This window comes from Varroa destructor, unplaced genomic scaffold (genome assembly GCF_002443255.2).
Source record: "Varroa destructor unplaced genomic scaffold, Vdes_3.0 BEIS01000006.1, whole genome shotgun sequence".
Classification (NCBI taxonomy): Eukaryota; Metazoa; Arthropoda; class Arachnida; order Mesostigmata; family Varroidae; genus Varroa; species Varroa destructor.
In genome coordinates this window covers 27025667-27039191 of record NW_019211459.1, presented here as the reverse complement: position 1 = coordinate 27039191, position 13525 = coordinate 27025667, and the positions used below count along the sequence as shown (strand labels likewise).

The 13525-nt window shown below is 38.0% G+C and overlaps 1 protein-coding gene across 6 annotated transcripts in view; it reads left to right on the top strand.

Moving 5' to 3' along the window:
* LOC111252340 (serine/threonine-protein kinase D3-like) overlaps positions 1 to 10741 on the top strand; it is a 94377-nt gene extending 83636 nt beyond the window's left edge. For all 6 annotated transcript variants that reach the window (XM_022810039.2, XM_086993908.1, XM_086993907.1 and 3 more), the window contains exons 9-15: positions 120 to 317; positions 522 to 710; positions 977 to 1117; positions 1309 to 1401; positions 4301 to 4396; positions 4905 to 5012; positions 5419 to 10741. In XM_022810039.2, the coding sequence (XP_022665774.1) occupies positions 120 to 317; positions 522 to 710; positions 977 to 1117; positions 1309 to 1401; positions 4301 to 4396; positions 4905 to 5012; positions 5419 to 5799 (1206 nt within the window). In that variant the 3' untranslated portion in view covers positions 5800 to 10741. The remainder of the gene's footprint in view (positions 1 to 119; positions 318 to 521; positions 711 to 976; positions 1118 to 1308; positions 1402 to 4300; positions 4397 to 4904; positions 5013 to 5418) is intronic.
* The last annotated feature ends 2784 nt before the right edge of the window (positions 10742 to 13525 follow it).

The window sequence follows — 13525 nt, the reverse complement described above, 5'->3', positions numbered from 1 at the left end:
ACAAATCTGTAAGTGACAAGACGATAAATAGATGCTTCTTGCTGAAACCGATATACGAAGTATTACCGAAAGTTACCCATTTTAATTTTGTAATTACATCTAAATAAAATAAATTTCAGGGTGGAACCGCAACAACTGCGGGGGAAAACGGTCAATCTGGGGCGACCGGAAGCGTTGGGTCGGCCACTGCCAACAGCTCAAACATGGTTATATCTCTCCGATATCAGATATTTCCGGATGAGGTTCTCGGCAGTGGGCAGTTCGGCATCGTTTACGGCGGTGTACATCGGATGACTCAACAGCCCGTTGCTATCAAGGTTCGAGCATGAATCACATTTTGTTTAAGTAACAAGAATAGGAATAGCAATGCTTTCACTCGACCATCGTTCTTTTTACAATTGGTCTATTTATTTTATTTATGGTACGCTTATCTTCTTTTTCAATAAAGCAATATATAGATAAACCACATCTATTGGAATTATTTAAGTTAGTTTATAGCCATTGACTCATGCCATTTTCAGGTTATCGATAAATTGCGCTTCCCCACAAAACAAGAAGCACAGCTAAAAAATGAAGTATCGATTTTAGAAAACATCCATCATCCTGGTGTTGTGACGCTTGAACGGACCTATGAGACCCACGAACGAATTTTTGTCGTTATGGAAAAACTCAAAGGCGACATGCTAGAAATGATCCTACAGTCACCCAAGGTCCGTGCATTTATTTCGTACATTAGTTTTTGTTCGTTTGTTTTAGCCGCCTGAGGCAGTCAATCATAAGACGCGTCATATAGGGTTGGTTAGCTTAACATGTTGCTCAGTCAATCAAGAATAAACTGATGATAGAACTATGTTGATTATATTAAGATGTCAGTTATAGAGGAAAATCAATTCGCTAACAGCGTGAGTCCAATTATAACCGACGAAACCGAATGGCAATTGTTAGCATGCTTTATTTCATCTGTGGCATTTTTCAGGGAAGACTGTCGGAACGCACAACTCGTTTTCTCATTTACCAGATCCTTATTGCATTGAAATTTCTACACTCACAAAACATCGTCCACTGTGACCTCAAGCCTGAGAATGTGTTACTTAGCAGTGATTCCGAATTCCCTCAGGTACCTCTTCTTCTCAGTATTTGTATACTCTCAGATTACGTTTCATTATTGCCACTCAGCTGTTTTGTGAGAAAGCATCGGTAAATCAAACAACCATCTATTTGTACTTCGTGATTAGAAATAATACAGTTTTTTTTTATTTCTTTTTGCTCGCATAGTATTTTATTGCGTTCATGTGCATCTGTTTGCAGGTGAAACTATGTGATTTTGGCTTCGCAAGAATCATTGGCGAGAAAAGCTTCCGTCGATCTGTTGTGGGCACGCCAGCCTATCTCGCCCCTGAGGTATGTAAAATGCGAGAGTAAAAAACGAGTGCGTAAAGTGACCGAAATACGCAGGTGCGGGCAAAGAGATCCAACGAACGGTAAACGTTGATAAAAGAAAGGTTAAGTTTACACAAAGCAATATTTACTTAACGAAATCGTTGAGGAGCCTCTGCCACAAAGAAGAAAACATTATACTCTATTAGCGTGTTCGGCTGAAGAGCCTTCTTTTGTATCCCAAACAGCGAGTTTTCCTTCATTGTCAAGAAAACAATAATTTAAAACATTTTTACTTAGCGCCACGTGGTAGACTATGGAGGTAACGCAAATCCCGCCACTAATGCTCGTAAACGAAGATGTCAGTCATTCAACAAATTTGCAGGGAGAATTTCATACACTTATGTGCACTTCATCCGACCGACAGTGTGTTATAACAATACGGTTACCATAATTTATCTGAAAACAACCGCGTCTAGAATAACAAATACGAAAAAACGCTCTGTCATAAGATCTATCTGGGTATACAGGTTACGGCACCTAAACTGGGACAAATATTGATGGAGTGTTTGTCTTCCTGTACCCAACAAAAACTAGTCTCATCGTCGCGAACAACAAAGCGTCGCTTTCGAAATTTAGGCGAAGATCAGATAGTATCCGCTCTTTACGGACTAAACAAATCTACCGAAAATAAAAATTACTCAAGTCGACAGCGTACGCTGCGGCAAGTGAGTATGCAGCTGCAGAAAGAACAGAAAGTAGACTTCAGCACAGCACAAGAAAAAACCCTACAATGCGAAATGCTAAGTTCATCACTGTCGTCCAGTTTTTTTAAGTTCGTTTTTAATAATCCTACTGATTCTATGAACGTGTTACCGGTGAGCATTCGAAGTTACGGATTGCTGATGAAGACTTCAGGCACACGATATATATCGGATAAGCCAGACAAATGCTTCCTTGGGATACTAAAACTAAGAGACTAAAGACCGGTGCTAATTCTAATTCAGTTGTTTTACGAATGAAACTGCAAATCACCTTAGATTTCTCTCTATTTTTTTTCTCTCGTTTTTATGCTCGATCCAAAATAAACCTTGGAAATTATAGCTACGTTTTTCACGAGTTGTGTCTATTCTGTGTAGAAACACATTTTCATCATGTTCTGAGTGTGGTGTTCAGTGAAGATGTCATGTTAGCATACCTCCTTCAGATAGGTGGACACGTAAGGGAAAAGTTTACCTGCATGTTCTACGAGTTGTTCCGAAATCGTGGATATTAACAATGTCTCAAAAAACATCATATTCTTCCAATAATTGGCTTGAAAATACAAGTGTGTTCCTATAGGTAAACAGACCAGATGCAAACCTGTTGAACCACATCGTAGTGAACGTCGTTTAGCAGGAGTCTACGTTATGAAGGTGTTTATAGAATTGCAAAGGGATCATTTAAAGTTAGCCTATGAGCAGTTAAATAATACGATTAAATAATACGAATGATAAAATACGACTGTCGCAACCGGTTTTGGCTTTTTTCATCGAAGTTCAACTAAATACAAGTGTCAACTTATGCTACATAAACCAATAGGCCTCATGGATCACACTTCAAATAAAGAATGTCACAGAATATATGCTCTCTCCACAAAAGTTTCAATAGGTTTTGCGCTTGTTTTGGTATCATTACGAAGAACCTTCCTTATGGTTACTCTCTACCGTTATTTACCAGCTTTAAACATTGCAGATTTAGTTACACGTTTTGCAAAAAGACGCGATAACTGCACCTTTGTTATCTAGCCTGCAAATACTAAATAAACTTACACGCATACGTACCCTTGACTGCACACCGTTCAACGTGTTTTATAAATTACTATTTCGTTTTTCTCCATTTCTTATTGTGATGGTCCACCTACTTTATTTCCCCGTCTGTTTCCCGCGTGTCCAGTCAAAAATAACGTATCTCAAGCGCTCGAAATTTGAAATTGACTAGCAGACGAATAACGGCCCAGATGGCCGCTATAGTCACGACCAAGGCCGCTATGTCTATTTGGGACCCGTGTTGAAAGTGCGATCGTGGTGAATGGTAGTTACATTTATTAACCGAACTATCGGGAGCTCATGCAAAAAAAAAATCATTGAAATATACGTCTTTATTTGGATATAATTTTGAAACAAAGCATATGAATGTTCTAGTTCAGACACCGCACCCTGTATATACAGTCCGTTCAACTTTCTTTTATTTTTAGATTGTATGTGTACCATACGAAATCGTGTAAATAATTGATGATGCTAGTATATGCACGTAGCCTGGCCTGCATAGACCCGAAGGTGGTCACATTTCTAAAATGAACCTCGTTTTGGACCTATCTTAGAACGCACTTTTGTGAAGGAGAATGCTGTAGTAGAGAAATAAACTAAACATTTGATTTTCTTATGGTTTTAAATGTTCGACGAAATGCAAAAAATGGCACGCTAAAATGGCCTAGATATTCTCATCTTTTCAAATCCATTTAAAAATGAATGTAGTTAGGAGGCCAAGTGCAGAGAAAAACCTTATTCACACAAGAGAAAAATGTATATTGATAGTCAGGTTGAAGGGTTGAAAGTCAGAATTACACAAATTATCTGACCTGTATGCGTTGTTGAAAATCCCAAACCTATATAGCTTCACTATTCGTTACATACATAGAGACGCGGTGCTATTAAGTAGGAAAATGGAGGCACGTTTTGGGAGTCCCTGAAGAAGACCTTCTTATGAGAAGGTAATTCCTTTGAGTATTTGCCGCGGAAGCGTTCAAAAATATAGTGCCCTCTGTCAATTTTTTCCTATTTTGTAAACGTCGTCACGACGTAACTATGCGTAATACAACTATCATAATTGACGGATTCCAATAAAGCACGTTTCGAATTATATTTATTTGAGCTAATTTTAGGTGCTAAGAAATAAAGGTTATAACCGTTCGCTTGATATGTGGTCCGTTGGCGTAATCATTTACGTCAGTCTTTCCGGCACTTTCCCTTTTAATGAGGTAAGATATTTTTCGCAGCTTAAAAATTCTGCTGATGTGTAATACACAATAGCCTTTTGTATCCATTGAGAAACTAAATGCAATCTCAGGATCAGATTTGCTAATGCATATCAATATGTGCTTCCAAGTAGAATAAGTAACTCAAGTTGGCTGTCAAGTTAACAATGAATCATTTGAAGTTACTGTCCAGTCATGCTATTCTGAAACTTAAAGGGTAGTTCCTATACAGCTGACTTTAGCAATAGTTCTTTAAACTATTGCGTGAAGTAGCATCACCATTAGCACGTTAACCGATTTGGCTTCTGCAGGCCCAACCACTAACGAAGAAAGGTTAGAGTCATTGACAGACTAATGTTCAGTGTCTGTTTTACTGATAATGAAAACCGTTTGCTTATTATTGGCTTTCTAGTACATATCTGTTTTTCTAAGATCAGCTCAGATCAACACGTAAGCATCATGATTAACTAATAAGCAAACTTCTGATAATCTGTGTCTGTGTGTGTTTTAGGATGAAGACATTAATGATCAGATCCAGAACGCGGATTTCATGTATCCCCCGCAACCGTGGAGAGAGATCTCACCTGAAGCCGTCGATCTTATCACTAACCTCTTGCAGGTAAATGATCAGCTCATTTTTCTAACTTGCTTTGCCTCAACTTGCTTGCTCCATGTGTGATCAATATACAACTGCTATATCGAAAGTAATTCTTCAGTTTATTGCTGCTCGTATGTTGTTTTGCAGTATTCATTGCACACACTTGAGCTAGATTCTAAAGGCTGCCTTGAACTAAGCAGAATTAAAGCTAAAATTTCCTAATCTACAAAAGGGACCCTAATTCCGATTGAATACTTTGTCAACCAATCAAAACGTAAGCCTTTTTGAATATCTATTCAAGCTTAGCTCAGAATAGCGTAAAATAGCGTTTAAGCTCTAACTCACTGGTATAGAGAATCCATACGATGAGTTGCTTGTAGTCGAAACGACTGGGATCTCTACTTTCATGCTTTGCCTAAAATAACAGGTTAAGACAAGAAAGCGTTTAACGGTGGACAAGTCGCTGGTGCACGTGTGGCTGCAGGACTTCGATACGTGGTCCGACCTTTTACGGTTGGAAGCGCATGTTAAACAGCGTTATCTCACGCACGAATCGGATGACGCACGTTGGGAGGCGTACGCTCGACAGAAGGGATTGCCGTTACCGCCGCGCGCCCCCTGCCACGAAGCAGCGCGGCAATCGGACGCAGCTGAGGTTGAAAGTACACCAGGGCCAAGTATGGGTGAGACATCGGGTGGATTTGGCGGATCACATGCTCCTGTCCGACATAAACTTTCAGTGCAAGCTGAGGTGTCGGAACCGACAACGCCAACGTCCGAGCAACAGTTCAACCGCATCAAACTCTAACTTGGATTTGTATAAATATCGGAAGTCTCTGGTCAACAGGTCGAAAGCTGGAGCATATGACAAAAAATGGGCGTCGACCTTAAACTCGATCAGAAACGTAAACCGATAAGGTACCTATTATTATAGTCGTATGATATCGTGGCGCGGATGCTCAAACTCTACAGGTTGAACTTAAGACATTCTACGTTTGTCGGAAAGACTTCAGATGTGAACAGATAACGAGTGCGACGATCAAGTCGTTGCTGTATAGTTAATTACAACTAGAGAATATATAGTACGTAAATCTAAAGTAATAAAACGTCGTGGAAATAGGTACACGTGGCCAGTTAAATGCTACTAATGTATGGAGACAACTGAGGCCGACATGCGTACCTGGGTATATTCACAATAATAAGAGCAACAATAAAAATAAGGATTGTAATAAAATTATAATTGTTTACGGTTGGCAGTACCGACCATATCTACGTTGACGTGATTGTCTAACTGTTAATTGACTTCTATTTAATATAGCAGGCATAATTATGACGTGCTTGTACATAATAGTAGGAATATCATAGTAAATTTATAGATGATTCAGTGAAGACTCAGGTGCTTGGTAAACAGTAAGAGCAGCAGCGCCACCAGTAGCGTCTGCTATCATTGTGATTGTAGGCTAACTGTTTCTCGAAACGATACTCCCGAGCGAAATAACAACATAAGCAATGATTTGATGTTGATAAACATATGGTGACTTGAATCCGTCACAGGCGTAGTCGACAAACAATGACGATGAAAATGGAAAACAAGGGGAAACATTGTCAATGTGGAATAGCAAGCTACAACGTAAATAAACAGCAAAACAACACGCAAGCCTATAATCACGGTGCACGGAAACATTCAAAGTAACGACAGCTACATAAAGGGCAAAGTTCACAACCAGCGGTCATCAGTCACAGGCAAGGACAATCAATTGTCAGCCAATCACGAAAAACATAACGTACTTTGCATCACTATAACTTCGTAATTTATACCGATATTGAAATCAAGTCCACTATGAGCAGACGCAATACCAGTTACGTGACACCGGCATTGATGTCATCAGCGTAGGTTACTGTCCATACCGATTGGGGTATTTGTCTCATTCGTGGACACAGTGATATATTCATATCTTTCACACAATCTCAAAAGAGACAGAAAGAGAGAACTAACGAAGTTGGCGACTGTGTGCAGCAGGTGAATGTAAAACGGGTGCAAGGAGGGAAGCAACATGATGACTCATTAATAATAAGAGCGAGATGACAAACGTGATCATGGATGAAGATAAGAGACGATTGATGTATTAAGTCTAAACATAATTGACAAACTTAATGAATTGATTGTGTGTATACTATTAGCTAGCGACAATGATATGAGATGGATGTCAGTTCCGACTACTATGATAACAATCACAATAAGAGGATTGACAAGTTGTATACCATACGTAATGCTGATGATTCTTCCAGCGACTACTGCATAATAACAATAATAGTAAATATATTAATGGTACGGTAATCATGAGAATCGCAGAACTTGGGAAGGTTCACAGTAACTATAAATGTATAAGTATCTAGATGTTTACACACGAAGCGAAATAATGCGAAAAAAGAACCACTATTAAGGACTTACTTAAAAAAATATTGCTGCTAGAAAAAAAATATACAAAATGGTGACATCGAACACGGTGTATTTTGCGTTAAAAATAATACATCTTTGACATTTCTTTTTCATACACGATCGTATAGATACCTGCGCCTAATGTTTGTATGTGAGCGAGCCTTCGTCCATGGGCCTAGCTGTCTCTGGGTGTCTTGTTGCGAAATCACACAGAGGACAGTGAACTATAGGGATGGTGTAAACACATTTAAACGATGATTCCTAGTAGCGGAAAATTGAAATCGAACATTTATGTACATGTAGCTAGTGTTTGAGTAGACTGTGTATCTTTCTGTGAATACGTGTGTGTGTGTGGAAGCATCAAGAGAAATTTAAATGTACAAAATCATCAAAAAAGCAAATTCTAATTTTTCAGACGGGACCCACTGGGCAAATAACAATGGGCAGTTTTTAAGACGTTCCGACAACAATGCGTAAATCAATGCTGACAAAAAAAATCTACGATACTGTACGAGTTACGTTTGATTTAATGATATACTTTGTTTTGGTTCTCTAAAGACAAACGAGAAATACATAATTCGTCGCTTGCTAAATCAAATGCGGTACAACAAAAAATTATTTCTTATGTTTATACCTCGTTTCGTTCCAAGATTAACACTCCATATACAAAAGTAATCGTTGAGAGCCACATTTAGACGATAATGAACTGATCGATAATGTTTTTTTGTAGAACTTTGTCCTACGTCGGCACGAAGAAATGGCGACGGTGCGTAAAAGGGCAGTTGGATTTTTGCGGAGACTAGCAGAGCCAGTCTGGACATTTTGACAAAATGAAGGGGCTAACCTTTCTCTTCACCTATATGTTTACGTTGTATCGTTACGAAAATCGTTGTTTCGGCTCTCGAAGACTTGTACTTTACCTTTGAGTTCCGAACAAATTAAGGCCATTAGAGGTTTATAATAATATTTTCTTCCCACGTGGGGATGAACAAATAAATTTGTCAGCACACGCAAAGCTCCTTCCTATTTGCTTGAGGGCTAATAGCCTTGCTGTACTTAAACTAAACGATTGTGGTTGTGTCCTGAAAGAAAAATAGAAAAAAGGCTCCATTCTTACATTTCTATTATAATAATGAATAACGACTATACACTGAAAAACTTCTGTAGTATAATACTTATGATAACCATACTCAGAAGTCGATATCAGATCTTCCCAACGTTTAATATCACTAGTAACGCAGGACCGGTTTTGTCAACTTTTGCAGATCAATGTCTGACACTCTCTCAGATCTAGGTGATTACCTTAATGAGTGTTCAATGGAACCTAAGTACGAGACACATTTGAAAGAAATAGATACATTTTACGAATATAGAAGGCTATAATTATAGGCGTTTATTATAATGTACCACAACCATTAAGCGTCCCCTACAAACATTTTTGTCATCTTTGTTATCTCCTGCCAGTAATAAACGTTCTTCTTAAACTTAGTTGTTACACAGTCTGAAAAAACATTTTGTTAAACTTATGAGTTCTTTGACAGCTTTAAAGTTATCTTTTTTGCTAATCTGTGAAAATTAGTCTAGTTAAATCTGTTACTTCTCGAAGGGCAATGATAACGACAATAATCAACAGTTCGAATGTCAGATATATTTAGTTAATATCTGTGATGATTTTTTTTTACTTCACATTACACCAATGGGCTGTATAGCTGTGCTGAAGGATAGAATTAAACCGAACCAAAATTTTTTTCCGATAGTCGGTAATCGCTAATTGACCGTTAAGCTTTATACAGCAAAATAGAAGTACAACAACCTCAAAGAAATATTATCATTAATCTGTCCCGCACCGTAATACTGAAGAAAAAAAGAAAAGCTTCAATGATGTCTCCGTTAAGCAATCTTACCCAGGAACAAACCCATCCGATACTTTAATGACACTTACATTTATGCTACCAAGTTATGCTTCGAACGTACGGTTGTCTCGTTTGACCCTAGCATCACAAACATACTGTTAAAACAATATCCCAGGATAAACAAATAACATGGTTATGTTTCTAGAAAAACGCGGACGAACAGACAACAGGCGATGTTTGGCCGTTTAAATGTAGCTAAAGTATTCGCTATGAATTTGTTTATCAATGAGGCCTTCAAGATTTTCGTGCAAAGCTATTTTTTCACGACCATTTTCCAGAGCCTACGACATAATAGACGTTGCATCCTTGACACCAGTTTTGAACTGAAATACGCCCATTTGAATCAAACGCAGATGTTGCCTTCGTATATCTTTACTGCAATAGATTTTTTTAAGTCAGCTGAATATTACATGACCATTTAAAGATGTGGTCTAAGGGAGCTGCTTCTAAATTGGGTTACTGAATGAGCCTACACACAAAAGACACGTCCTACCTTAGTTTAAATGAATATTGCTCTCAATACATCACTTTTCTAGCCTCTTATATACATATTATACAATACTGTAATATAATAAAACACAACATAAGAAAGATCAGCTGATCTTCGTGCCATTGTATTACAATATTAGTCTTTGAAAGTGCGGTTGGTGACAGCTGATATTCTCTGTTTAAAATTTTTTAAGTTTTTTGACATTTAGGGTAAGTGACATTTCATAGCGCAGTGTCACACGCAATTTGAAACAGAGGAGGTCGTATTGCTTCATACCTTTAGATTGAAAGCTTTCACGTCTCACCACGGATTCATTGTACACACCTCGCAAGGCGTTTAGTAAGCAGGATTATGTTAAGTTCATAGGTACCTTAATATAAGGCTACAGGTACGCGCATGGACAAATAACAACGCCGTATTTGCTATTGGGTATACCAATGAACCTTGGGCCATGCAACAGTCGTGATAGTAGTTTACGTTTATGTAATATTGGTCGATATAGTTCCAAACCTGTAGATCAAATCCTAACCTGGAGAGACGTCAAATTTCCTACAATGAGCCAAATAATAATGACAATAGTAATAGTACTTTCGGAATATAGTAGACGACTTCACGTAATCGAGTTACGTTTCCTTTGTCTTTATCGCTTACTATGTATGGGAATACATAATCATTGTGTATGATGTCGTAATTTTATTATTACCTGTTACCTGATCGACCAGTTTCGCCATGAATGAGGGAATGAGTGCCATCAACACTAAGCTGACCTTTGCTAATCGGCTGCGCACCTCAGGCATTTCGGCACAGCAAACTACACTTGAGCCCCATGTGTATTCGCTGGGATTGTAGTGATTTACATTAAAATGTAGCATTGGAATTCCAATCTAAAGAAGCCCTCTTGCAAAAACGGAGTACTTATTCTTAAATGCGGACAGACTGAAGACTGGCCTAGTAAATAATTCAAAATCAGATAACCGGAGAGGTTTGTAAAGAATGATTATGATGGGAAAAACATTACGATGTTTTTGCCTCGAAGGCCGGTCCAGTGCTGACAAATACTAGCCACGTCCCCTTCACGGTTGTGTGCTATCGTTGTTACGACTACAGCTATCTACTGACATGCATTATGAATTACCTACTTGGATTATATATACGTGGTGATATCGTGTGTTGTCTAATTGACGGATGTAGCTTAATCTTTCGATGTGATGTAAACCCGCTTGTTGTAAATATTCCTTACATTTTCTCCCTGAAAGAAAAAAAACTGAGATGCTGTAAGTGATTGATAACACTAGACCGGCGGCAATAATGTGGCAACAACTTCCCCATAGATAGCACAAGTGATTCGTAGTCGTAGAAAGTACTAAAAAATGTGTTGAATGCAAAACATCGAAGCGTACGATTATAAATACACGCAAAAACTATGAGAGTTACCGATTTCGTGCTAGATTATAGCAGATCCTTAAAGACTGGCGAGGGCTTTTCGCAACAATAACCGGGTAGATCAAACTGCAACACATGCAATTAATCAATGAATCAAGCAAGCTAGTAATGAGGATAATGGCGCATAATTGTTTTTTTAAGGAAACATCACATTTCCACTGAAACAAGTTAAACAACAACGATATAGTCAACGCAGGATTATAACATACAATAATAACTAAGAATTTTGAACATAATTGATATATATGAACGAAAACATCTGCTGCACGACGTTTGTCGACGTTGCTTCTTAGAAAGTGAACCAAAAGGTTAAACCGACGATACAGGATGCCTAGCGAAAAAAAACTGGAATACCATGACCCCAGAAGACACAGCCATTCAGTCTACTTGCGTCAAATTGAAGTCAATTGGGTGCAACAAAGCTTTTTTCACAACAAACGTCTTAATAACACGCAAAAGACCATTACACCGTTATTTCTATATATATATATATACGTCATCGAATGGCTACAACAAAAACATTTTGAAGAGTACTGTCAATGTATAGCGGAATAGTCCTGAACCTGGTTTTGTCGTTCAGGTAACTAAAAAAAAAAACACTCGAGACCTAATTAAGCCCATTAACAGAACTATCGTAACAAATTAACCGAATACTCGAACGGGGTAGCGATCCTGCGGTCTAACGAAAATGGGTTATACCTATCAATTTCTCTTCCATTTCCCTATTATTCTTCACGCGATCGGAAGAAGTCCAATGAGTTCCCAGTCGCTATTGGTTGACAAGTCGGTTAACTATGTCGTCACATGGAGCACAAACATCAAAAGCAAATAGGTTTATGTGTATGATTATATCCGAGTAGAAAAAAGTGTTTTTAACGAAGATTTTCCTGTGGTCTAATATATTCAGTTACTAAACAGCGCCAGCAAAATATTACTGAAGAGAACGGGTCACGACGTCTAATAATACGTAACAATTGTAAATTACTGAGATTACAATACAACGCAATACTCTACACACCGATCATTCAAACAACACCAGCACCGCAGTTCAAAATGAAACGAAGAACGCTATAATGACAATACGACACATAATGAAAACAGCGGCTATGTACGTTAAGATTATTCGAGAAGCACGTATATTACAACTATTGTTCAAGATTCTCCCCGGGTCGACCACGTATATCAGGATAGAAGTTCACAAAATGCTTCATTAAGTGGTGGTAAATGTAGTTGATTGGAAGGTGTCGTAGGGGGCTAAAAAACAGGAAAGCCGATTTAAAATTTTCCGAGGTACACAGGATGGTTTTGAGGGCTCCAGTCGTTTCTATAATATTAGAGTGCAGAGACCCCCTAAATATAAGTGTTTGCCATTGGCTATTTTTCAGGCTATTGTTTAGCTTTCGCTTTATACATGGCACAATCTATTTATAAAGTAACGCGTAGCAATTTTTAAATGAAATGGGTACAAAAAAAGCTACTCAGAGAGAACGAACGGATTAAATTTCAAAATCATCCTACTTTTGTAACTTTAAACTATAACTTATTCAGATCGCACATAATTCGCAAAGGCTTTGAGAATTAGTTCATTTAGAACTAAGAAAACACAGCCCTAACTTGCTAATGGCAAACAGTTATATTTGCATAATTATATATAATTGATGGAAGATTTGCGTTTAACTAGTTACTACAGCAGAGAAATAGCAGTAGAACGATGCAGAGACACCAAAATTTTTCTTGTATTTTGATTCTCATGCAAGAGCTATGAATTTCCCAGGAACACAAACTTACTTTACATAAAACTATAGAGAGCAACAATAATTGGCAATAGAGAAAAAGTTGCAAATTGACTACAACATCGATTAACTGTATACAAATATACACATAGTCAGACGTATCCAAGCATATCAGTTTCAACTGTCATTAAGAGTTTGAGGGTAAATCAAATACATATTGTCATATAAACATAGTCTATATTTGAAAAAGCACATGTGGAAAAACCCGCTACATCAGATTAAGAGTATCAGCGTTGTAGTACTGAAGGGTAGTCTCTGTCACAATATGCTAGATGAGTCTGGGTAAATCCATAATCAATGAAAATACTGATAATAACGACTGTAAAGTGACTCTCAATAGACGTGTCCCAGCCCCCAGAGGAAGGAAGGAGCTATACAAGGGATTTTTCACTTGTTTGCGGCCTTCAATGCCTATATGAGTAAATCTACAAGGACTACTTACTTTCTACATATAT